The sequence below is a fragment of the Otolemur garnettii genome, unplaced genomic scaffold (assembly GCF_000181295.1).
Source record: "Otolemur garnettii isolate 467f Iridium unplaced genomic scaffold, OtoGar3 scaffold00073, whole genome shotgun sequence".
Taxonomy (NCBI): domain Eukaryota; kingdom Metazoa; phylum Chordata; class Mammalia; order Primates; family Galagidae; genus Otolemur; species Otolemur garnettii.
This window is the reverse complement of record NW_003852468.1, coordinates 2,528,396-2,553,495: the sequence shown is the minus strand read 5'-3', so window position 1 is coordinate 2,553,495 and position 25,100 is coordinate 2,528,396. Positions and strand designations below refer to the sequence as shown.

Genomic DNA, 25,100 nt, shown 5'->3' with positions numbered 1-25,100 from the left:
TAGAGCACATGTTCTCAGCACCATGCAGTGAGGAAACTCAGGCTAGCAACACAGACAAGCTGCATGAAGAGCAAAGATCACCCAATAGCCAAAAGAGACACTCCAGACGTGTGTTTCCTGTCATGTCATCTCAGCTCACCATTTGTGCCACCAAGCTGAAGCTCCCAATAATTATGGAGCAGAGATAGAACATCCTGCCTGAATACCTGACCCACAGAATGAGGAGGAAATAAAATTCTCATTTTAAGTCACTATATAGAGACACTGATAACTAAAACAGTGAGCAAGAAATAAACTTGCCCTTGCTACCAAGATTTCAGAGTTTGTTTGTCACTGCCATGAGGCCTAACCTATTCTCATTAAACTCTGATCTCTCCATTTGTTATCTTTCCTCATCTCATTTATTACTATAGTCATGAATCTTTCTAAGATGCAGCCCTAATTACATATGACTTATTAACATTAATTGATCACTAACTGTGGATGACTTTATGTAAAATATTTCCTTTCATAGATTTCCTTTTATAGGAAAATATATAGAATATATATATATATAGGAAAAATATAGAAAAGGAAATTGAGGCCAAGATAAGTTAAATGTAAAATATTTCCTTTCATAGATTTCCTTTTATAGGAAAATATATAGAATATATATATATAGGAAAAATATAGAAAAGGAAATTGAGGCCAAGATAAGTTAAGCAACCTGCCTAAGTTTTCAGAGCTACTAAGGAACAGAGTCGCAATCCAAACCCACTACCCTCCCCAGAAAACTTGCAGTGGCTCCAGACACCTAGTCAATTATCCTTTATGCCTAGATTTTAAAATCCTTAGCATTGTACTATTCATCTGCATACCATAGGCATTCAATAAATAGCTGTGGAATTCAATGGAATGAACTGTCTTGGGTCTCTTGTAAAAACAACCTGAAGACTGTGCACAGGTCAAAGAAGGCACAAGCCTTGGGATCAAATCAGCTACATGTCTTGTAGCAGGCCAGAGTCATAGTCTGGGTTCCCCAGCCCTTTCAGTGGTTCCAATTCTTTCCTACTACAGGAAGAGATAAACACCCTTCATATATTTCCTCTCACCCCCAACTGCAAGGAAAACAGTAACACTAATTAGTTGTAACTGGGTGTTCATTTCACACAGGTCTCAGCAGGTTGCCCTGCCATGCTTTGAAATGGTCTGGAAATGGCCTTGATTCTAAACATCTGAAGATAATTGAACTGAAGTTGCACCCAGAAAGCCTGAGTGACATGCCTTTTATTCTCTCCTTCGCTAACAAGAAATGTTTGCTGCCATTTCTTATTTACTCAACACCTTGAAAACCTCCGGCACTGAGGACTTGCACTCCAGGATCCTAAAAGAATAAGTTAAAGTAATGATTGGTAATAAATGGAGGACCAGGGAAGCATGAGAGATTAAACAAAACCCTATGCGTGTTTAAAGGAAAGAAGAAATTGCCCGACAGATCTATAAACTTAAACTCTGTATCTGGAAAAAATGGGGAAGTTGGGTAGAGAACTGAAGATAATCTATGATGAAATAAATTTGCAAGCATTTTTCAAAGATGAGACTATTAGCAAAGATGAAAATATTTTCTAATATACTGTTAGCAAGTGGATAGGAAATAGGCTGTCACACAACTGCGGGAGGAAGTGTACATTGAACAACTTTTCTGGAGGGCAATTTGGAATAACTATCAAAATTTTAAATGCCATGACTATAATACAACTCAACTTTTAGAATGTATTTTTTATCTGATTTGATTCATTTTATTCTGGGTCTTTTAATAAAGGAAAAAAAATCTTTTAAAGAATTTATTTTACAAATGCTACTGTAAGAGTACCCAAAAATAATCATGGAGCTTTATCTAAAGAAGCAAATGACTAAAAAGAACCTAAAAAGTTCGTTAAAGTCAGTTCAGTAGGCCAGGCCTACTTGGGTCTGCTGGCTCATACCTGTAATCTCACAGCAACCTCAAATTCTTGGCTTGAGTGATTCTTTCGAATCAGCATCCCTGGTAGCTAGGACTATACGCCTCCACCACCATACCTGGCTGTTTTTTAGAGACAGGGTCTTGCTTTTGCTCAGGCTAGTGAAGCCGGAACTTTTAATGGGAAAGAAACAGATATCATCCCAGTGCTTGACTCATACCTAGATGTGATCTCAGTCAAGTTGTCTTCATTCATTTTCCCACTTCTAAGGTAAGAAGACTAGTGGCTTTATTTCATATGGTTTTGAGAGAATCGAATGAAATTATCAACGTGATTTTTCATCTTGGCACAGACAGTATAAACTGCTATACAAATATAAAATATTAACAGTATTACACAAGTGATCTTTGCAGTCAACGGCCACCAATTTGACTGACTGATTTTCAAGCTAGTTGGTTCAGTCAAAATAGTTGATCTGATAGCCCAGCACAAACAAAATCAAAAATGATGACTAATTCATTAATTGTCACACACATTTATCAAGCATTTTTTGCAAGCCAGAGATGATATATGAGGACCTGAGATCAGAGAGACAGAAAACATACTCTTGGCCCATAGGAAAGACCAGGTCTAGTCAAGGAGGTAGATGTAAACAAACGGTTGTTCTCCAATACAATCACTGTGGTAACTATTAGAGGTGCAGGCAAAGTGCCACAGGAGAAAACAGAAAGGTCTGACCCCCTCCAGGATACCTACAATATTGACCTTCACATACAGGCTCACCAATATCAAGGTATACAGACTACTAACAACTGCTCACCCAACTGTACCTTTATTGAGGAATCACAGTGTGATTGGTAACAATTTTTCGTAATGATATAATAAATCAACATGCTCATTTAGCATTTGTTTTGACTTAGCCAAGCATCTAATACTATAATTTCAAAATTGAAGGACTAAAATGACTCCATAAATGGTGGTCATTTCAGATTTTGCAGTGATAGGAAAACACTGTATAAAAATTATAAAAATGACCTATAAGTAGTGGCATTATTAGGTAAGATCTCAAACAAGATGATTTTAAAGTATGTGTTCGGTGGGGGGAATGAGTGGAGGTAGGGGGATTCGAGGGATCACTTCTGAGGTTTATCTTACAAGGGTACAAGTGAGTCTTTCTAAGAGTAGAATGTGAACATTTTAAAACAATAACTAAGAAAATGACATGAAGGCTATGTTAACCAGGTGATGGAAGTGTTTTGGATTGTGTGTGAAAACCCCACACTGTACCCCAGAAGTGCATTAATGTACATAGTTATCCTTCAATAAAAAAAAGAAAGAAAGAAAGAAAGAAAGAAAGAAAGAAAGAAAGAGAGAGAGAGAGAGAGAGAGAGAAAGAAAGAAAGAAAAAGAGAAAGTATGTGTTCAATGCCACTGCGCTCAGGTTATATTCTCCACGTGCCTGGCACACGGAGCTGTAGCCAACTCAGTGAGTCAAACCCATCATATACATGGAGAGGGAGAAGAAGATAAAATAGTCAAAGCAGTGGTTTAAAGCCATGTAGACAAAAGAAGAAGTTACCCAAATGTTTCACTTTTAAACTTGTGTTTTATTGAATTTGGTGTTTCTTTCATTCAGGTCTAAATATCATTTTAAGGGTTGCAAATGTTGGGCTCCCTGAGTTAGCCTGCATAAAATTCAATTTAATTCTAATTTAATTCATGTCCAGAATGGCATTCTGTTATCAGCATTAAACCCTGAAGGAGTTTCATTTCCCATGACCTCTGTAAAATAACAGGTTGTATTTGCCACAACCAGAAAAACATTCTGAGCCTCATTTGCCGAGGAAGGCTGTAATCAGATAGTGCTGACTGCCCCCACATTACTTCAATAGCCTCAAGTCATTCTTATTAAAAACAAAAGTCATTTTCTGACATTGTTACAGTAATGAAGATTCTCAGATATGACATTTATTTGGGTACTAGTAAACTGTTACAGTAGCTTTAAAAATAAAGGTTCCAGAGCACGCTGACCATAGGCCAAGCATGGACTTTCTCATCTTTTGTTATCCCAGGCATTCCTAAGAAAAAGACAGTGATATAGAACAATGGTTTCCAAACCTAACTGCCCATCAAAAGCATCCGAGGACATGTCTAAAAAAAGAATTCAATGCTTCTTTCCCATCCAAACTTCTGAAAGGAGTCTCCAGGGGTGGAGCTCTGGAATTGGTCCTGGTAACATCCCTTCAGGTCCATGAGGTGGAGGCTTCTACAGAAACTCGTTTGGTACATGGCTTACATACAACTATAAGTGAAGCAGGTCATGGGGGCAATGAGGGAGTAACTTACTGACCAAATCTGAAAAATTTGAGTAAGGACAGACAGATGACTTCAAGAAACTGTACTATCAATCATAGTGTGTGTGATGATGACGTCGTATTTCTGTCAGAAAATGACCTTTTTTTGGAGGTACTGAAATGCGTAATGGTAAATGGCATGATGACGTCTAAGGTTTGCATTAGACTGTTTCAGCAAAAAAAGAATTAAGAGATGGGGAACGAGTAGGCAAAAACTTTGGTGGCACTGAACGTAGGTGGTGGGTTCATGAGAGTTCGTAAGGAGTCATGGTACTTGCAGGTTTAGAGATTTTCACAATAAAATGTTTTTTAATTGTCTGAAGGAGAAAAATAACCAGAGCTTGTCTATGCCAGGTAGCTGTTTGGCATGCTGCATTCACCACCATTTACACCGAGAAATAAGAACTTTAGGGCAATGATTTACCTGTGTTGCCAGTTTCCTGTTCCTGGTAGGTATTTGACATTTTCTGATAGGAGCCTTTCCATTCAATATTATACTCTAAAAATGGAATCAGGAACATTCTGCTGCCATAACTTAAGCATTGTTTTCAAAGTTGACCTGTGTGAAGCATTTAAAATTTTTCTTTAAGAAACTCCTTGAAACTGTACACTTTTATTTCCAAGTAGAAACACATCGAATCTGTGAGCTTGGCAAAACAGGAGGTGAAATTCAAGTGATGAAGTATACAAAATGGGTCAATTTTTGAGCTCCAACTAAAATGCAAAATCCATCATGGAAGATATAACATACAAATATGTTGTATGAAAATCTGGTTTTATCAAAGCAACAATTTGTCTTCATTTTGGACTTTACTTTAGAACTACATAGCATTTTACTTTAGAACATCTAAAAACAACAAACACTCTTTGTATATTGAAAAATAAATTTACTATCCCAAAATTTCACGTATGCATTTAGTTCAAAAAAAGTCAGATACTCCAAAAAGTGACATATAGTAGTACATAATTATCCACTGCTTGAAATAATGTTTAGCTTTATTTTTCAGAAAAATCAGAAAAGCTGGTGCTGATAATATTTTGCACTCTCGCTGTTTTGCCAATGCTGCCATATGGAGCAGGAAAGGCCAGAAATTCTCGGCACGGAAATTAGTGTGAGGGTGTGATGGTTCTGATTTGGGCTTCTCAAAGAGGGTGTTGGGCGCCACACTTCCTGTCCATAGAGGAGCATGTGATGTGGATGCCAGATTACAGTCTGCAGTGAGCACAGCCATAGAGCTAGGCCTAGGGAGCTCTGGGATTTGCCCAGAGCCTCTTCCAAATAAAGACGCCAGGCCACAAACTCAATTTTGAGTACCAGGTACTTAAAGATTTTTCAAAACTAAAAATGTGGGTGTGATTAGAAAGTAAACTTTTGGGTTTTCCTAAGACAGAACAGCCCAAATGTCATGACCAATATATCACCTAGCCTGGATTGTTAACAAGATCTGGGTTAAAAAGAAGCTTTGTTGCAAGTCATGAAACACAACTGGCACCACAGTCAGACCATCTCTTTCCCCACAGGATCTGCATCAAGTTCCTTAGCATCCCAGACAAATGTACTGACTCCCTGGGCCTAGCACAGTTCAAAGAACAGGCCTCTCCCAGTGCCCTAGAGCTCAGGGTCACACCATCCTGTCCTTCACTCAGTAGGCCTCATATCTGTGTGAAGCAGAAGAGAGGAGACCTCAGTCTATGTTATTATTATAGGGGCCTCAAGGCAAGGACTTTCTGGGGTTACCCTCTATGGCTGTTGATCCTGATCTCCTGGACTACAAGAGACCTAAAGGGACACCTAAAAACTGTCAGATCAAAAGACTGATGAATGAATAATGCACTTTCACACTGTTATGAGCACTTGGGATACACTTTGGCGCCTGGAGAGTCTTGTCCTTCATAGGTGTCAAATTGGGTCCTTCAGGACCTACAGCCAGATCTTGGTGAGTTGTCCTGTGCCTTCCCTCCTAAGGTTGAGTTCCTGGGTCACATTCTCTAAACGGGATCCAGAATAAGGACCATCATGGAGTGGTGTTCTCCCAAAAGACATCAAGACATTCAACAATTCCTAGAGTCTGTTGGCTATTAACATTTAGGGGCCCACAAAGGCATCTTGAAGATACACATCCTCATGATTCAGGATTAGAGATCCTGGAGAAAGACAGACTCAGTCAGTCTCTCACAGAGAAACTCTCTTTCCCCATGCTTGGTGCTCAAGGCATCAACTCCCCCAGGCCTGTTAGGCTCCTTGTGTAATTTTGGCTCTCCAGGGCTATCTCCACCCTTGTGGGGTTTAGAAATAAAAATGACTTGGAAGCCACCAACCCTGCAGACCTCAGAACAACACTAAGGCATAGTAGCTATGGGTCTGAACTAAAGCAAAGTTGGAGACCATTCCCTTCTAAAGCAATTCCCAGTCATCAGGCATAAAAAAAGAGATGAAATGGCAAAGTGGGGTTTTGTCCTTGACCATCTGACTCAGGCCCAGCATAGTACTAAGGATTTTGCATGTAATTTAACAGGCACCAAAAGTATCTAACCCTCTGTGTAGTGGTGTCCCCGCTCTTTTGACTATGATCATTTTCAAATGCAACCTCACCGAGCTGTCTTCATTTCTCAGCCCTCTTCTTGCTCAGCAGTTATCTTGTGTTTTAGAGGGCTTTTCCCCTTTCTTCTCCTGACAATCTGCCTTCTCCCCTACCACAGGGCTGAGCCCTGAGCTGGGACCTCCTTTCAGTTCACACACGTATTCCCCACTGCTGCTGGGAAAGAAAAGGCCAAAGAATTTTGTTCTGCTTCAGCTTAACCCAGCTCTGCTCTCTCAGGCAAACACACACAATCTGTCTTTCATTTAGAGATTTTTTTTGCACATCTGTTTAACACTGGTGATTTTCAGGTTGCTTTTAATTCTATTGCTTTTTCTCCCTCATTGGGCAGAAAACAGAGGCTGCTGTGCCATAAGTCTGAAACAAATAGGGAAAGAGGGGGCAGAGATGTTCCTGCAAAGCAGTCATCCTTACACCTCTTCAGCAAAACTCCCAGAGCAGACTCCACGCAGGAGTGTTCAGCAATTTCTGCCTATAAAACCCCCTTGCCAATAGTACAGTTAGATATTCTTTCTTTTTATTCAAATCCAGTGGTCTTATCCCCATTGTAGAAAAAGACCCCAGAGTATAGAAATATCAGCTCACACGTCCAAGGTCACTCCTACAGGTGAGTAGCAGACACCTCATGCTGGTCCTCTAGGACCATCTTGAAACCAAGTCATCTGTAAAGTGGTTGTAGTGGTTAAATGATATGTAAAACACTTAGTACTATTCTGGGCCTGACTAGATGGTCAGTTTTATAAATGTTTGCTGAGTGCTAACAGGGATTCAAAGATGAGTAAGACACAGTGTTCTCCAGGGCTCTGTATAGACTTGTTGAGGCTTGTAATATAAATATTCCCTCCCAAAAGTTATAATTCACAGAAGAATGTGTGTGGTGTCATAAGAAAGGTATAAAATATTAATTTCTATAGGCTTTCATTATATCTGTTCTTCTGTGACCATTGTAAGGTTAATGGAAAGCACCACTGAGTGTGTGTGTGTATTTACACTCACAAAGACAGCCAGAGACAAGAGAGACAGCCAAAGCCAATACCACTGTGGGCACAGACTTCAATTGCCCAAGAGTCTAAGGGCCAATCTAATAGGGCAAAAAAAATAGAACAGGTGTATATTCTGGAAAGAAAATATTACAGCCAAATTACTGGCCTGCTGACACTGTGAAGCCTGCAGGTATTCTATGAAAACAAAGGCAGGACTCAAGCCTTGCTCAGAGATGACAATGGCCAAAGGGGCAGTCCTGCATCTGTCCAATCTTGGCTCTACCTTTGAGAATTGACTATTACCTAAGGCTGGGACTTCTTTTTAACCATAAAATTACAGTCACTCTGGTACTATTTTGAGAAAAAAACATAGAGAGGCCTCTTTAAAAAGAGCTCCTTATAGCAAACTTCAAGTGAAGATAACATTGGGGGCATCCCAGAACCTTCTTTCATTATAGTAATACCCAACCATGCGAGCTCTGCACAAACATGCATCATTTTCTGAGGTTAGCACAGGTTTGAATTTGTGTATCGTATGAGGTAACATATCACATGGCCCTTCTCCATCCTGGAATATTCCTGTCATATTTGGCGCTTGGGTCTTGAAAGTAAGATGAACTTTCTTCAAACAGGATTTTAGGGGAGAAACCAGGAGGAAAGTGCTCCAGACAGAAGCAGGAGCAGGATGGTTCTACAGAGGGTATGTTGGAGACTGGAGACTCAGAACAGGGAGGTGCGGGGAGGACAAGGATGCAAAATTCCCTACTGGGTACAATGTACACTATTGCGGTAGTGAGGGTGCAAAATGCCCAGACTTCACCACTACATGAGTCATCCACGTAACAAAACTCCAATTGTCCCCCTAAACCTATTGAGGAGGAGAGGCAGCAATGGCATAGAGGATGAGAAAAGTTCAGCCTGTGAGGAGGGATGGGCTCTGAACAGAGCAGCAGTAGAGATTAGGCAAGGAAGGTGCTTAGAACCGACCCTGTGTCCAGTACTCTTCAAATGCTTTCTCATGAGAACACTGGAAGGGTCCAAGTTTTCTCAGTTTACCCAGCACCATTATGAGCAAAGTAGACGGATGACAAAATCAAGTATTTTCTCTGCACCAGCTGCCATGCTGAGCATTTAATTCTCACAGCAGCCTTGCAGTCAGGGCCTCCTCTGAGGTGCAGCCAGGCTAAGTCACTTGCCCAAGGTCACACACCTAGGTGCTCAAGTCAGGTCCCGGACCCCACCCAGCTCTCTTGTCCTCTGCAGTGCCGCTTCCCTGGCCTCCGTGAGCCGTCTCAGTTTTCCACGCTGGCCAGCTTCTTCTGCCTGCAGCGTTTGAAGGACTGTGTGCTGTAGGTGACATTGCAAACTCGCTACCCCACTGAGGCCATCCAAGACAGTACTAGTCAGTACTCGGCTGACAAGATGATGGAGAAAAAGCCTTCCGGATTCAGAAAGATGCCAGTGAAAACCCCTCAAAACTCTATACCTATACACATGCCCCCAAATTGCCCTTGTAATAAAGCAGATTTTTCATTCTCAACACTCACCAGCAATGAGCCACACAGCTGTGGAAGCCTAACAATTTAGGCAGGAAAACAGACAGGCAAAGAAAAAGAAGAATGTAGTCAAGCCCCAAGGAAAAAATGTTAACATCCGGAACCAATTCACCCACGCAGGCTGGGGAACCGTTACACCCAGCTCTCCGTAATACCCCCAACCCTCCCCTACACACACACACACTCACACACGGTTTGCTATTCACTCTTCCCTACAGCCCTACAGCACTTAAATCAGCCTGTGTCTGTAGGAAGCATCTCCTGCAGTGCCTGCCACCCAGTCAGAATATCACAGAGATGCCTTAAATCTCTGTGATGTCACAGTCTAATCTGGGTAATGCACAGTTGTACCAGATGGGATCTAATGTTCCCAGGATTAATGTTGGTCATGCAACCAGTGCTCTTCACACTGAGGGAAAAATGAAATGGCCACGGCCTCGCTGGTTGCATATCTCGTGGAATCTACATTCCTGGTTGGATAGATCTTGTGGGTGCAATTCAGTAAATCACCCAAGATTGCAGCATTCATCTCATCCTCTGCCACACTCTATATTTCAGGAGTTTGGCTCCATATGGGTTCCTTGGGAAAGGAACTAGGCTCAGAGATTCACATGCTTTGTTGCTGCAAGAACATATCAAATCCCATCAATCAGTTGCTGCACAGAGTGGGGCAGGCAACAGGAGAGAGCAGAGCTTTAAAACAGAGATGGACTTTACATCTTTCTTCTTTTAGCTTCTAAAAGCCACATTTTTATCACTGAGCATGACAGACAGGAAGATGGCAGACTGTACAATTAAACAGCCAGGGAGTACATGAATGCTGGAGTCCACACGCTGAAATGGGGGAGGGGAGGGGATTTTCTCCAAATCCTCATTGGAGACTTCAGACTTCCTAAGAGAGGAAGGTTACTTGGAGTGGGAGGAGAAATGATGGAAAGACAGTGAACAGGTGGAGCAAAAAGAACTGAAGCTGCCGTTAAGTTCTCTGGGACACACTGTGGGCATCCCACCCACCTACAGCCTTAAAAGAATAACGGAGCACGGGGTGCAAGTGTTTATCAGGATGAGAGATTTCTGCACATAACTGATTTCATACTAAACAAGGCTCCTCTAAATAGAGCTGTTACAAAATAAATGAATCAGAGCAGTCACTCAGAGGTTAAAGTTAAAGCCCAGACTCTAAGCGGGTGTACTTGCCATGGGTCCTCAAGGCGGTTTCCTAATCCTCAGGCATTAAAAAGAAGCCACTGTGGAAATCAGAATCTCTTCCTTTGTAAATTCAATCCATGGCAAAGGGATTTCAGCTGTGATTGCAGAGTTTGAAAAAATCAAACTTAGAAATGCATGAATTGCCCGTCACTGCAACTGATATGTTTCTAAGCTGTTCCATTTTGAATCAATTACCAATAAGATTCCATCCATCCCGTTGTGAATGGAGAAGGGAATGGGTAAAACAGAGCAGTTAAAATTTCCCCTAAATTTCACTGCATGAGAGGATTTAGGACGGGAAAGTTTTAGACCAAATTCAATATGTAGTCACTATGCCTTAGACCCTGAGATTTCTGTGCATTGAAGTCAAAAGAAAAGCAGGTCCTGTCGGCAAGGCTGCACATGCCCCATTCCAAGGACAGTGAATTGGAGACACAACCCCACACTGCTGCCTCACAAAGGCCTCTGCTCACAGGTATGGTGAAGTCACTTAGGACCAGAGGGACTAATTATAATAAGCAAGGAAGGTAAAGACCCAGAAACTGTAAATAAGCTCTCTCTCATTCACGACTTAGCTTTTGTTCAGGGGAAAACATGAGCAGCAAGTATGAATTTCCTCCTAAAAACGTTTAACATTCTCTCTAGAGCACGTAAGAGTCATTTACAAGGAAGGCAATACAGTCTAGTGGTTAAAGATATTGACTCTAGGCTCCACACCTGTAGCTCAGCAGCTAGGGCGCCAGCCACATACACCGGAGCTGGGGGGGGGGTGGGGTGGGGGACCCAGCCTGGGTCTGCCAAACAACAATAACAACTACAACCAAAAAAATATCCGGGCATTGTGGCAGGTGCCTGTAGTCCCAGCTACTTGGGAGGCTGAGGCAAGAGAATTGCTTAAGCCCAAAAGTTTGAAATTGCTGTGAGCTATGATGCCACAGCATTGTACCAAGGATGACATAGTGAGACTCTGTCTCAAAAAAAAAAAAAAATGATATTGACACACGTATATTTCTTGTGTTACTTTGGTTAGTTTCTGATATTTCTGGATTTAAATTCTGACCAGGTCACTTAAAGTAAACTGGATCTGTATGACTATGGATAAGTTATTTATTTATTCTGTTGTCTCCATTTCCTCATCTGTAAAATGGAGAAATAATCTCCTTCCTCCAAGGACTATTGGATGGATACAATGAGTGTAAATGAATAAAACCATCTGCACAGTACCTCTATAGAGCCTCAATCCATGAAGCTACTGCTGGTTAGAGTTGTCAGCACTCTGAGCAAAGATGATGCTTATAATAATAAGATTTGAGAAGTATAGAAATATCTGTCTTGGAGATAAGGGCTAGAGTGTCTATTTTGAAAACTGAGACCTGGATTCCAGGAGGAAAGGGCAGCTCCCTTATCTTCTGGAGGGTCAGGGTCTCTACACTTCTGATTAGCACCTTGAAAGAGACCAAGGGAAGGATCTCCTATCTGTTCCTTTTCCCAGGGAAGTCTAGGGTAAAACAAATTTTTTGTAAAAAAATACATTAAATGATCAAATCCAGGCTTCCGTTTTCTGAAAGGAGGAAAACCGGGCACACGAGGGTAGCCGGATGCGGGTTCCAACACAAGGGCTCAGCTTCTATTGTTTTTCTTTAAAAAAGATTTCCCATTCTCTTCTTTCTGGATGTTTAGCGTAGACATAAGTTTTCCTTCAATGTAGTCCCCTTCCTCCTTTACTCTTTTTTAAATTCAACCAAGCAACACCCACTAATCCTTTATTGCAGTTTCAACTAATCGGTGCAACTGGTTCATTTTGCCCCGAATCCTGGGAGTACATTGGTATGTGGCTTTACAAACAAAGAATGAATCCTCCTAAGATAAATCCTGACCTTTTGGAGATTTCTGGATTCCAGGTAGAAATATCAGATAATGCCGAACATGGTGGCTCATGCCTGTAATCCCAGCACTTTGGGAGGCTGAGGCAGGTGTATTGCCTGAGCTCATGAGTTCGAAACCAACCTAAAGCCAGATCCAGAGTGAGATCTCATCTCTAAAAAAATAGCCAGGCGTTGTGGCAGGCGCCTGTAGTCCAAGCTACTTGGGAGGCTGAGGCAAGAGAATCACTTAAGCCCAAGAGTCTGAGTTTGCTGTGAACTGTGAAACCACAGCACTCTACCCAGGGTGACATAGTGAGACGCTGTCTCAAAAAAATAAAATAAAATAAAATAAAAAGAAACATCAGAAACTAACCAAAGTAACACAAGAAATATACATGTGTTATTCCACTTCCTTGCATCCAGAAAGGCCCGTCTGTCTCCGCAGAACTGAGTTCCAGAAAGCTGGTAAAGCTAAGACTCTCTATCACCCACCTTGCCACCCACCCTCTTCCTCTGCTGTATGCCTGCCAGCTAACCCCCAGCCTTGGACATCCTCCCTCCTCAGATACTCACTCAGGTGCTGGTTTTTTGCTTCAGTGGAACCTTTAATAGCAACAGTTCTTAAAGTTCTTTTTGATTTTATTAGCTACTCAATCAGATTCAGTACTGTCTCTAACCATGGGTTACAAACAAAGGGAGCATTCCACATCAAGTCTCAAACATTACATTTAAAGCAAAAGAATGGAGGAGGGTATAGTGGATGGTATAGACCACAATTTACAAGAATTTCTTATCCAAACTAGTCACTAAGGTGAATAATCACTATTAATTCAGCTGATAGGAATAATAGTCACTGTGCTACAGCCTTTGTTCCTGTATGTGCTCTATTTCATTTAATCCCCAACCCATTCATTATTCCAGTTTCACAGACGCAGAAACTAGGGTTGAGAGAGATTAACCAACTTGGTCCAAGGTCACATGACTATCAAGTGTTAGAATCAGGAATTTTACATAGCAGTCCGACCCCAAGAATCTGAGTGATTAAACCACAGTGTTCCATAATTCATTCATTACACCAAATAGAAATGATAATAAGAGTAACTATTTCATACAAGTGTTTTGCTATATTATTATTTGAAATGTGTATATATGTATGTATACCTATGTAAACATATGTGGCTGGCACATAGTACGTGTTCAATAAATGCCACTACTTATTGTTCCTACTATGACACCATTATTATTATAGCTGTATTATTTATTATGTGCTGCCAATGTGCCAGCCACTTGTGCTACATCCTGGATACCCAGAAGCAAAGAAGACGAGCTCCCTCCCTGCAGCAGTTTATAGGGTAGTCATAGTGAGAGAAGAGAACCAGGAAATCTAGAAGTGATTACCCAAGACCAGACCGCATGGGGGCTGTCCAGAATAGGGATGCAAAATGAGGGTGGGGAGCCATCACTAAGGCATGAACCCAGATGCAGAAGTCTGTAAAGAAATAAAGTCCTACAAGGCAGAAACATGAGAAATCCTCCTAGGTATGTGCTAGGCACAATTTTGCCTCTGACCCTGCCCTCAAGTTCAGCAGCTATGAATAGAGGTCTTGAATGCTAAGCTGTCTTCTGATCTAGCTTGTTGACAAGCGTTTTGCCTGTTACTAAGTCATCCTTTTAGCATTCTCACATCTCTGCCAGATCAAGACCTTGGCTTAGTGGACTAGACATGGAAAATAGTTACTAGGGCTTTCCATCGCACTCAAATAGTAATGGGGAGCAAATGATTTGGGGGGCCCACTAATTCAATTTACCAATGATAAAATTGCTTTTTTTAACCCTTATTTTTCAAATCCAACAGAGTTTTTATAATTATTCCTGAAAATGGCATGGAAAATGTTCATGAATAATGAATAATTTATATTTCCTTTAAATTCACTAATGCTATAGAAAGAGCCTTATGGCTATATTCACAGAAGCAACAATAGGTTACATCATACGTGAAGGACTGGAAATCACTGATCCGGGACTTCTGAACCTGTGCTATTCACACAAAAACTTTTCCAAGAACTTTATGAAAGATCTTAATTCTAATTCTAGCTCTAAAAAATCCTTCTTCTTTTTTTTGTCACCTCCAGTAGAGTGCTGTAGCATCATAGCTCACAGCAACCACAAACTCTTGGACACTAGTGATCCTCTTGCTTCAGCCTCTCATCTCTAAAAATCTTTTTTAAAAAATTTTTTTGACTTGGGTTGCTATTATGGTTATTTTTTACAACTACAGTAAAACTTCCCTCATTCTAAGAAAATAAGGGATGCGCCAAGTGACAGAGAAGGTGCAATAAGACAAAATGTATTTATTATTAAAAATAAAAGTTAACAGGATCAAGCATCTTACAGCTAAAGAGGCCTCGGGTGTCACTTAAGCCTGTCCCCTCATTTGACAAACTAGAAATGGAGGCCTCATCAGTGGCTGTGAAATAATTTTAAAACATTTTTTTCAATAGTAATATGTCTGCCTTTAAAGCAAACATCCCAAACATCCCTGGTTCCAACATGAATAGCAAATTTAGCATTAGAATCTGGAACTGCTAATTGAAACTTCTCTAGCCCTCTTCCTACTATAACACATGAATATAATGTAGAATATGAAGGTCTGTACTGAAAACTGCAGTATAGTGACGACATAGATAATACATAAGCGGTTAAAGATTCTGAAATGTTAACTCAGTTTTCCTTTGCAAGCTTGTTTATGCCTTTTATTTTTCTAACTAAATTTTTCTTTCCAATAGTGCATAGATGCAGTGGCTGTACATATAGCCTATCCCAGGCTTTGCTGCCAAAAAAAAAAAAAATCAAATTATTAATAAATCTTCTGAACTGAGAAAACTGCCTAGGAAAAGCACCGCTGTCTTCACAAACACTACTGGCACAAATAGTTGTCCCTCCCCACTGAAAATCAGTTACTTATTTTTCAGCAGAAAGAATGGAAGCCCCTAAACCACCCAAGCCACCCAACCCCGAGGCTTCCAATTCTGGGCCCTGTAAACTGGTGAGATTAAAGCTTTGGAGGGAGGCTGACCCCGGGCAGGACTTCCCTCCCGAAGCAAAGCCATTCCCGCGGGCTTCTTACAGAATGCAGTTAATTCTCAGAGATGCGTAGTCATTTCTCAGTCTACATTGTGCAGTTGGGTGGTTTCTGCTTTTTTTTTTTAAGACAATAATTACTTCATTGTTTTTAATCCCCCAAAACCTCGAGGAAGGACAATCATTCGCTGTCCCCGGGGCAGGCGCATCTCTGCCTCCTAGGGACCCGGGGATCCTCTGAGTCTCAACAGACAGGAAGACTTTTCCTTTTTAATAAACTGGCTACGATGTTTACTGACCCTAGAATTACCCATTTGGAAATGTTTAGGGATTAAAAGTTCTTCAGGCCGAAGGATTCCTGGTTTCTAATTGCCAATGTTTGAAGTCAGTTTGATTCCTCGGAAATATGTTCTGCCTGATGAAAGCAAAAACTCAAACTCCCCTCAGGGCCTGAGGTGTAAGATCCTTGGGTTCCCTTTGCCTTTGCACTGCTTTTTTTTTGGGGGGGGGGGATCTTGATTTTTAGGGACAGGTGTCTCTTACCCAGGCTTTCCCGGTTACCCCAGAGTCCCCCACATTTCTTCAGGATGTAGTCAGAGCTAAGAGCCACACCGGCCTGGCCTCAGGATTCCGGATCCCGGGTTTCCAAGGCCCGGCGGGGTGGCGAGCCGGCGGAGCCCCGGACCGCGGGGCTGTCCCGCAGAGGCTGGACCGCCCGGCCGCTCCCTCCCCGCGGCGCCGCCGAGGCCCTGGCGACAGTCAGAGAGCTCGGTAGGCGCCGCCACCGCCCAATTCTGACTCGAAGGTCACCGCAACAGCTCGTGTCCCAGAGATGGTTCCTGGGACCAGATGCAACCCCAGTTCCTTCTGCGGTGAATCGGCGTCTAAAATTCTTTGACTAGGGTAAGAAATGGACCTTCTCAACCTGCGTAGGGTAAACGTTCCTGGCTTCGGCGACAGTAAAGAGGAAGAAGCTGTGATGGGAATTAGAAAATCCGTTCAGAACTCGGCGCTATGACTCCAAGGTCCAGGCGAAATATACAGTATAACGATAAGCTCCAATGTTCGGTTCAAAGGGAACACTACTGTTACCTGTAGTAGGTTGTTTTGTTTTTTAATCTTAAAGTGTATGCCAGCATTTTGGAAACAGCCAGCTCATTTGAGCTTTGGCAATTTTAATAAATACACGACAAATGGGAAAGTTTTAACAGATTATTTCTCCTGTTCTTAAATTTATTTGCCTAAATCACAATATCTCTCTTGTTATATCTGTAAACCATTATTACTATTCACATTTATCTTAATTATTCCGTTTACTTACTACATGGAAGAACATGAAGTCCCTCTTAAGAATAAAAAGCTGCTTTCTACCCATCAAAAATAAAGATGGCGTTATTCACAAAACAAAATTTCAAATTTACTTAGAAAAATTTTCACTCTCACTGTTCTTTTAAATTGCCATCTATGCAATCTCATTTTCCAATGCTTTCTTTCAAGCTTTGGTCAAACATCACTTAATTTAAGAATTAAATGATAATGCTCATTACCTAGAAGTTTCAAATCTGAGATTCTCTAGAATTGTCAAATGATACCTAGGAGGTGACAAAACTTTTGTCCTCCCAATTTTTACAAGTTCCCAATTTGTTGAACTGGCTTCACACACCAAAAAAAAAAAAAAAAGGTAATTTCTTGTCTCTGAAATACTATCTAATTGTCTATATCCCGTGAAAAACTGGCGTTTTGATGTGGATATAGTGTCTTGGTGGTGCTGTGGCATTCACACACATGAATCTGTGTATAAACACATACACTCGTGAATATACTTTTTAATATGCTCATCTATAAAGGGCAAAGCTAAACACTGGCTAATATAAAAAGAATGAAATGAAAAGTAGTCATTGCAAGGCCTATTTTCACTTCTGGTATCAAAAGCTCATCATTAGGATATAGTCAGCAAAATATCCTGCCTGGAATTGAAGCCGTTAATGGCCAGAATAAACGTTGACTGGTCACACTAGTTGCTTGAATTCCCACCTTTTTCCATTTCACAGCAGGTCCTCCCTACCAAGTCTCATTTTCCACCCCTGACACTTAGAGCAAGGGCCTCACTTAAATTAACTAATGATTATCCTTTCCCCAAAGAAGTGTAAACAGACCCTGATTTATAAATTTGCTAATTGCTGTTCCCAGTGCAGACCCCTGAGTATCTCAGTCATGCACATATAAATTTCCAGGCTTACTGAAAACCAGAAAAAGCAAAGGAAAAATAAACCATACAGATGAGAAAGAGAAGAAAAAGACATTCCACATTCCACTATTTCTCACTTTTCTCTTTTGTGAAAAGTATCCAAAAAGGTCAAAATATAAACCTTAGATGGGAAAATCACTTAAATATTCTCTCCTGTTGACTAACTTTGTCTTTTAAGAGTAATAAAACAAAAACCAGCTACACTCTCAGCACAGTCATGGAGTGGATTTCTCCATTTCCAGAAAAGAGAAAAGAAGCTAACAGGCCAATCTGCCCTTTATCCCTCTTTTTTGTTTGTTTTTAATCTGCAGCCATCTGGTGAAGGAACTCACAGGTTTAAGAACTCCTATTCTCCCAAGTGTGAGAAATAAAGTACTATCAGAGTCCATAATCAGAATCTGAAAACAATCCCCTCATCTTATTAAAACATTATTTTTTGGCAATAGAATTATTATGATGAACCTGAAATGTTTCACTCTTTAATAATAGCAATGAATGCCCTAGGAGAAGCTTGGACGAACACAATGTTTAGGTCTTCTGAGCCAAAACGTATTTGTCCCTTTCTCCTTGTGGCCCGGTATGAAGGATTAATAGGGAGGGACTTGCCTGCATTAAACTCATGTTTACACATGCAAAGGAAATGATACAAATAAATGGGGAGTACAAACCACCAATACCCCATGTTTTCAGCTTTAGCCCTTGGCAATTCATGATCCTCTTCACTTGGTCCTCACATGTAATGTATGTTAGAGATATTTTAAACTAATTTCCTTTCATAATTAACAGATGTTTATACTATTTGAAGTAATTGGTATGGGGGAGGCGGTTGTCAGGAAAAGGGCAGCAGATTTGTGTCAATATAATTTCAGTCCAAAATCCACTTTAAGAAATGTAATTCTCCTTTTTCTCCTATCATGAATGTTGTACCATGAAATTTTCTTTCTGAGTATTTCACCCATACAACTAGGAAATCCAAAGTGGCCAGCGCATAATTCAAATGTAGTGTTCAATAAAAAATATCGCTAGTTGGGTTACCCAAATTCAGAATTGCAGCGCCAGGTATAAGGCGTCGGAAGTCTGCGCGCTGAGCTGAAAGCCTTCGCTGTCCTAGGTTCGCGCTCCCTGGGCGGAGGGCTTAGAGGTAGCCGTGAGGGCAAGGGCGGATGAAGGGCAGTCCAGCACCTTCTAGCAGCGAAGGGAGAGACTCCTTCCGCCACCAGCCACACGTCCTCTCGCGATTCTTAGGCCTGTCGCTACTGGCTTCTAAAGTGCAGAGTGGAGGAAGAGGGGGACTTACGGACGCGCAAATCACTTCCCCTTTCCCCCCTCCTCCCCATCACAGCCCACACTCTGCGCCTTCCAGTTTTCCTCATTCCCGATCCTCCCTACAGCCCTTGAGGCATGTGCAGTTGCTCCTTTAGGTTGGAGCAGGTTAGAATTACTTCCCTTTTCCTACTGGCTTCTGTTGTGTCATCGTGCCAGGGCCAGTTAAACACAGAATGTCTTCGTAACTCACCCCCCGGCCCCAGAGCCACCGCAGTGGGCCACCCCAGCCCCACGCATCCAGTAGGGATCTGGTCTAGTTCCACTAGTGCATGAAAAATGTCCTGGGCAGTCATTCCTCAGCGAACAATCATCCTCACTGACCAATGACAAATTCAGACTTTATCTCCCCTTTCGCTTCCCCGTCACATAAGGTCACTTACCAAAGGGGTGGCCTTCGTGATAGACCGTTTTGACCTGAACGGCGAGAGCCTTGTGTAAGTTCACCAGGTCCCACGCTTTACCCGACGGCGGGCGCCAGGGCCAAGTGCCCTCGGGGCCAGCGCCAAAGCAGGGGCGCAGGCAGCACTGGGGAACCAGGCTTCCCTATCCCGGACCGGACCTCACCGCAGGCAGATCCTCGGGCGGGCGTTTCACTCTGGGCCACACACCGGGTCCCTATGCTCTGAACCGGGGCTTGTGACCCCGAGAAAGTACATTCTCCCGCTGGCTTCAAATCCATCACTTTTTATCCGTTACTTAAACGTCAGTGAAGAGTCACTTCCTCCTTTCACCCAGTTTGCCTATGGGGGTTGGGGGTGGGTAGAGAGGTGATGTCAGGATTAAAATCTCGGAGTTTTACTTTGAGCTAACAAACCATAAACCGGCAGATTAACTCATGTTACTGATCTCAGTAACTCGAAAGTGCCCTGGGGCAGCCATGGTTTCTGCTCAGGTTTTTCCTAATTTCACTAGGGATTGCACGGCCGGGTGAGTTTGTGATCAAGAGCGCCTAGTGGGTGTGCACTTCTACACGGTCGATCTGCCCGCCTGTCGGGTGTGCCCGGCTGTGTGTGTCCACCCGCACGCGCTGCCGCCTCCCTAGGCCTTCGGAGCCGCGCGTCTGCAAATCTCAGGCCCAGTACCATAGGCTGTAGAGGAGGAAATATCTCCGCAGAAGGTTTGAATTATTTCGCTCTGCGGGAGACTCGGCCTCGGCAGTACTCTGCGGAGGATTTTGGCGGGAAAGGCCCAAGTCCGCCAGGGGGAAGACGGGTGGAGCTCCCGCTGGGGTCCGAGAGCAGATCCTGCTGCCGCGGGCCTGAAATATACTTGGATGGCGGTAGCTAGAGCAGCTGTTCCAGCCCATCCTGGCCCAAAAGTTTTTGTGTTGCTCTTGGAGAAGACGAGGGTAGGCAGGCTTGAAAATCAGGCTCCTCTGAGACCGATCAAGACCCTCTCCACCTGTGGCGGGTGAGTCCTAGAAGTTTCTCCAAAAGATGGCGAGTGTGCCACAGTGGTATGGCAGAGGGGTACCTTACAGGACTTTGCTCAAAGGCCGATGGGCCTCGGGATTTGGGGGGGGCCACCAGATAGGCTTAGTGAAAAAAAATTTAAATACATACTGTGTCCTCTGAGATGTGAATGCCTCCGCCTCTTAGGCCAGGCTGGTCCCTACTATGCACGCAGGTTGGCGCCCCAGGCTGCGAGTGCTCAGGCGCCAGCTAAAGCCCGCTCTGTCCAGACGCGAAAAGAAAAATGGACTGTGAGGAAGCGAAAGGCCGCGGTTTTTTTTTTTTTTTATAAAAGTTAAACAAAAATCCTACCCTTGTCTGAAGATCCTGAGATTTTTGAGGCTCGCGTAGAGCAGGCTGGAAACAGTGGTATCAGTCAGAGAGAGACGGTAAGAATGATAAACACGGCTGCAGTACACCAGCCTGTGTGCATGGATTATTCTTCCGCTGCCCCCCGTGGTAGTTTTGTTTTTATTTTTTGTTTTGTTTTTTCCTGTTCCTGGTTTATTATCTGCCAAAAGTGGAAGAGCTTAGCATTGGCCTCTCAGCCCTAACAAGGAGAAGACAGTTTAAACAGAATTGTGAGGCCCAGGAGCATAGAGACGCTGCCCTGGGCACAACAGGGTTGCCTGTGTAACTCCACCGTAGGCACATCTTTGACTGTGGCCCTGTGTATGTTTGTTTAGGCGCTATAGTAAAGAAAGGCCTGAAATGTCCCCCAAGCCCTGGTCAAGCTTTCAGCGCCGGCCTGGACGCAGAGCCTGTAGTCCTGCCTCCTCCACTCCGGAACTGCTTAGTTGACACACCACTGAAGTGTTTTTCTGAAAGATCTTGTCTCATCTTTCCCCAGAGTCCAGATCGTAAGAAAGGCTTAGCCTCCAGCTTAGGGATCCCTGGGCCCAAGGCAAAGCCAGGCCCAGCCTGACCCCATCTTGCAGAAGGCCCAGGAGCGCTCTCAGCTTTCAGCTTCTTATTCCTTCTGGACTCTTTAAAGTCCAGAAAACGAAATGTATTTCGTTTTCCCTAATCCAAATGCCTTTTTTTCTCTAAAAAAAATGATAAAGTAATGGGAACTGACCAACGGAACTAACTCCCTGTTACTTAAAAGTTAGTTCTACATTAAGTGTCCACCCACCCCCATCCAGCCCAGGCACTGGACAGAGTTCTGGAGCCCAGTTCTCCACGTTCATGGCCATGGAATGGTCTCTGTTTGCCCCATCCCTTCACTTGTCTCTCCATTTCCTGAGGGAGCTCAGGCTGATGAGAACAGCAGGAAGAACAAACTTCGCGATGTGAGTCCCTCACTGTAACCCCACATATTGGCCCTTTTGAACAAACAACTGAAATCAGGCTCCAGGCAATCTGGGGCCTCCCAAGAGAAAAATTCCTGCAGACAGAGGGTTTGCCCTTCACAGTCAAATGTCTTGTTTTTTGAACAATCGGGGAAAATAAAATAAAAGAAGCTCCCAAATTGTAAACTGTCAGAGGCCTGCAAGAACTTCTAACTAAAGCAAGATTTTGACAACAGATAAATGAGGTGAAGAAACAGGGTCTAGTCAGAGAAGGGAAACACACATTAGCTATGCGTTCCTTTCTGAATTGCCCACGCAGGGGTCCGCGTGGACCGGCACCCGCATCCAAATACAGGAAAAGGCTCGAAAGGACGAAATAAATCTCCTTTTAATTTTCTTTTCATCGACTAATAAAAATAATTCCCCAGCACTAAACCCAAATACCGTAACGGGCCACAAGAACACGGAGAATTCATAAACCCTGTCTCTGCAGGTCACCCGCTAATCGCGTTATTATTAGCCTCAGGAGCATGGAAATTGAACTGTCACTGCCTAAAGGGAAAATGTAAGCGACAGCTGTCCCTCTTGGAGTTGGCCAGCCTTCCGGCCGGGATCCCCAAGCTCCTGAATCCGAGGCCGCCTCTACCCAGTGCTGGCTACCACCCCGTCCCCAGGCTTGCCAGAGCGCAGACTGGGTCCACTCCCCAGCCCTGGCTGGTCAGCAGGAACACTTCCAGCATGACTTTAGAAGTCTGGGCTGGAAAGTTTTTGAAGTCACTGAACCAAGCTGAGAGCGTTCTGTGTGAGTACAGCGAAAGATTCTTGTGACAACAGCTGTTCTGCCGGGCTGTTTTACACAGTTGAAATCCTGGCACTCAATACAGAAGGTTAAGTTATATTCCTCCCTCCTACGGCTCTCCTAAAATACAGACATCGCCAGCCGCCCTGTGTTTTAGGTGTTCTGCGCACATAATATATACATAGGCTACACGGAGATCTCAGCCACAAATTAACGGCACCCCTCCCCCCATATAGGGAGTTGTGGGCCTTGAAGGGTGACCCACGGTGCAGGGTAACGGGCCTAACATCCATTCCTGTTTCCGTAAGCGCAATAGGAGTAGAAATTTAATTATGTTCTACCCTTGAAAAGTTGGTGGAAGAAGAGCGAGGACGGAGGTTGAAGACTAACGGATACAAACAGGGCATTCCCTGAGACTCAGGCGTCGGGCCGAGAACGCCCCGCCGGTGGTCCCAGCGCTCCGGAGCCAGGGCTAGCTTCTCTCGCCCTCGCCCTTGCCTTCGCCCCGCGCCCCTGCTAACCCCAGGGCCGAGGAACGCTGGGCTCTGCTCCCAGCAGAGCAGATACAAGTAAACAGGCCTCCTTGCTTGAGTTTGGTAACGAAATGCAAGACTCAGGCAATCCCCACAAGTTGGTTCCGGCGAATTTACGGAGGCTTCAAGGAATTTGTGCGAAGAAAAAGAAACCGGTGTTGGAGTGAGGCAGGGTGTCCGCGGCGGGGCCTTCCTCCTCACCGCGGACTGGCGGTTTGCTCCGCGTCCCCTCTCCGCCCGCCTCCCGCTGTCCGAAGGGACTCACTCACCCGGGTGGGGCTCCAGGCCGTGTGCCGCCGCGTCCTCGGTGTCTCCGAGCGGGCCTGCGGGGCTCAGCGCCTCCATGGACAGGTCCAGCCCCTTCTCCTCCCAGTCTCTCAGTTTCCGCTTTTTATTTGAGCCGATCAAGGCTTCAACTGAGAAGGCATGTGCTCGCGAGCTCAGGGCGACTGCAGATCTTCTCCTTTCACTCATCTTAGCCGCCCGCACCCTGGCCCCGGCTCGCCCCCGCTACTGAGGGTGCAGCCTGCGCCCTCACGCTCCGAGCGCCCGCCGGGCCCAGCCCGGGAGAGGCGGCGGCGCGGCGGCCGAGGCTGAGGCGGCGGCTCCGCGGGTCCTCCGCACCCTCCCTCTGCGTTCTCCCCCGCCCTCCGCCGCCGGATGGGATCGGCGCCCCTAGCTGCCCCAGCCGCTAGGAACAAGCGCCCCGAGCGCGGCTCGCTCGCTGCATGAGCACCCGAGTCCGGCTTCCCACCCACCCGGGCAGGCGCTCACAGGCTGTGCCGACTGGACTTCATCTTTTATTATTATTATTATTATCCTCTCACTCTCCTCCCTCTCCCTTTCTCTCCTCCCTCTCTCTTTTCCTCTCTTAGGATTCCTGCCCTTCCTCTGATCCAAACTTCTGGGAAACTTTTTTTTTTCCTCTAAATTCCTCGCGTCGCTAGGAACAGGGGGCAGGCAGTGCGCTCCTGTCCGAGGGGCGAGGGAGAGGGAGGGGGGAGGAAGAAAAAGACCGAGGGGGGAAAAAGCCAGCCCCCAACCAATAGCGAGGAGGGAACAGGAGAAACCCTGTGCGGGAGAACCAATGAGAAGGAGGGAGAGACTGAGGCTCGGGCCAAGGCTGAGCGCCGGGCGTCCCACGGATGCTCCTGGGCCGACTTTAACCCCTGGCTTCCCGGTCCCCCATAGTTTACTGGGGCGGGGCAGAGGGAAGCTGAAAGTCGAGTTCTGATCGTCTTTACAAACTCCTGCAAATCCCAGATCCATATGTTTTCCTCACAAATCTGCTAGGTTTCATAGGCGCTGCAAGCTCAGAGTCATGTTAGTTGCTCTGGAATTTTTGAGCTCTGACAAAATGTTAACCTGTCCGAAAAAAAAAAAAAAAAACCCACAGAACGATTCTGATAATCTCGCGCCTGCCCCCGGGTGCTTTTAGACCTGCTGGTTCTGCAGGGATTTCGACATACAGGTTTTTACGTTCCTGTTGAACGTTTTCGGAGCAACTCTGCTTAAAGCAAAACGAAACAAAAAAGTTTGTTCCTATCCAGGGTCTTGTAACTGAAAATTCAAAGACTGCTTCCTCCTTCCCGTTCTACCTGGCGCGGGAGGACAGGCGAGCCTAGAGAGCTAGCGGCGGAGCGCCTGGTTTGGGGCGCGCTCCGCGGGCGCTGCGTTCCCGCTGGGCCCCGCACGCAGCAAACGCTGCCTTTCCCAGCGGCGCTAACGCTGGGCTGCGCTTCGCCTATTCCGGGCTCTTTTTCTGGAGAACCAAGGAGGGCTGCCAGAAGAAAGCAGCTAGGAATTCTGACAGAAGCGAAGGAGCTTTTTCAAAATTCGCTACAAATCCCGTCACCTCGAGAG

The 25,100-nt window shown here is 44.3% G+C and overlaps 1 protein-coding gene across 1 annotated transcript in view; it reads right to left on the bottom strand.

Annotated features, from left to right (window-relative positions):
• The window catches only part of TBX15 (T-box 15), a 124,699-nt gene extending 100,988 nt beyond the window's left edge, over positions 1–23,711 (bottom strand). The window contains exon 1 of the mRNA XM_003793815.1: positions 23,507–23,711. Coding sequence (XP_003793863.2) covers positions 23,507–23,711 — 205 coding nt within the window. The remainder of the gene's footprint in view (positions 1–23,506) is intronic.
• Positions 23,712–25,100: the final 1,389 nt, after the last annotated feature.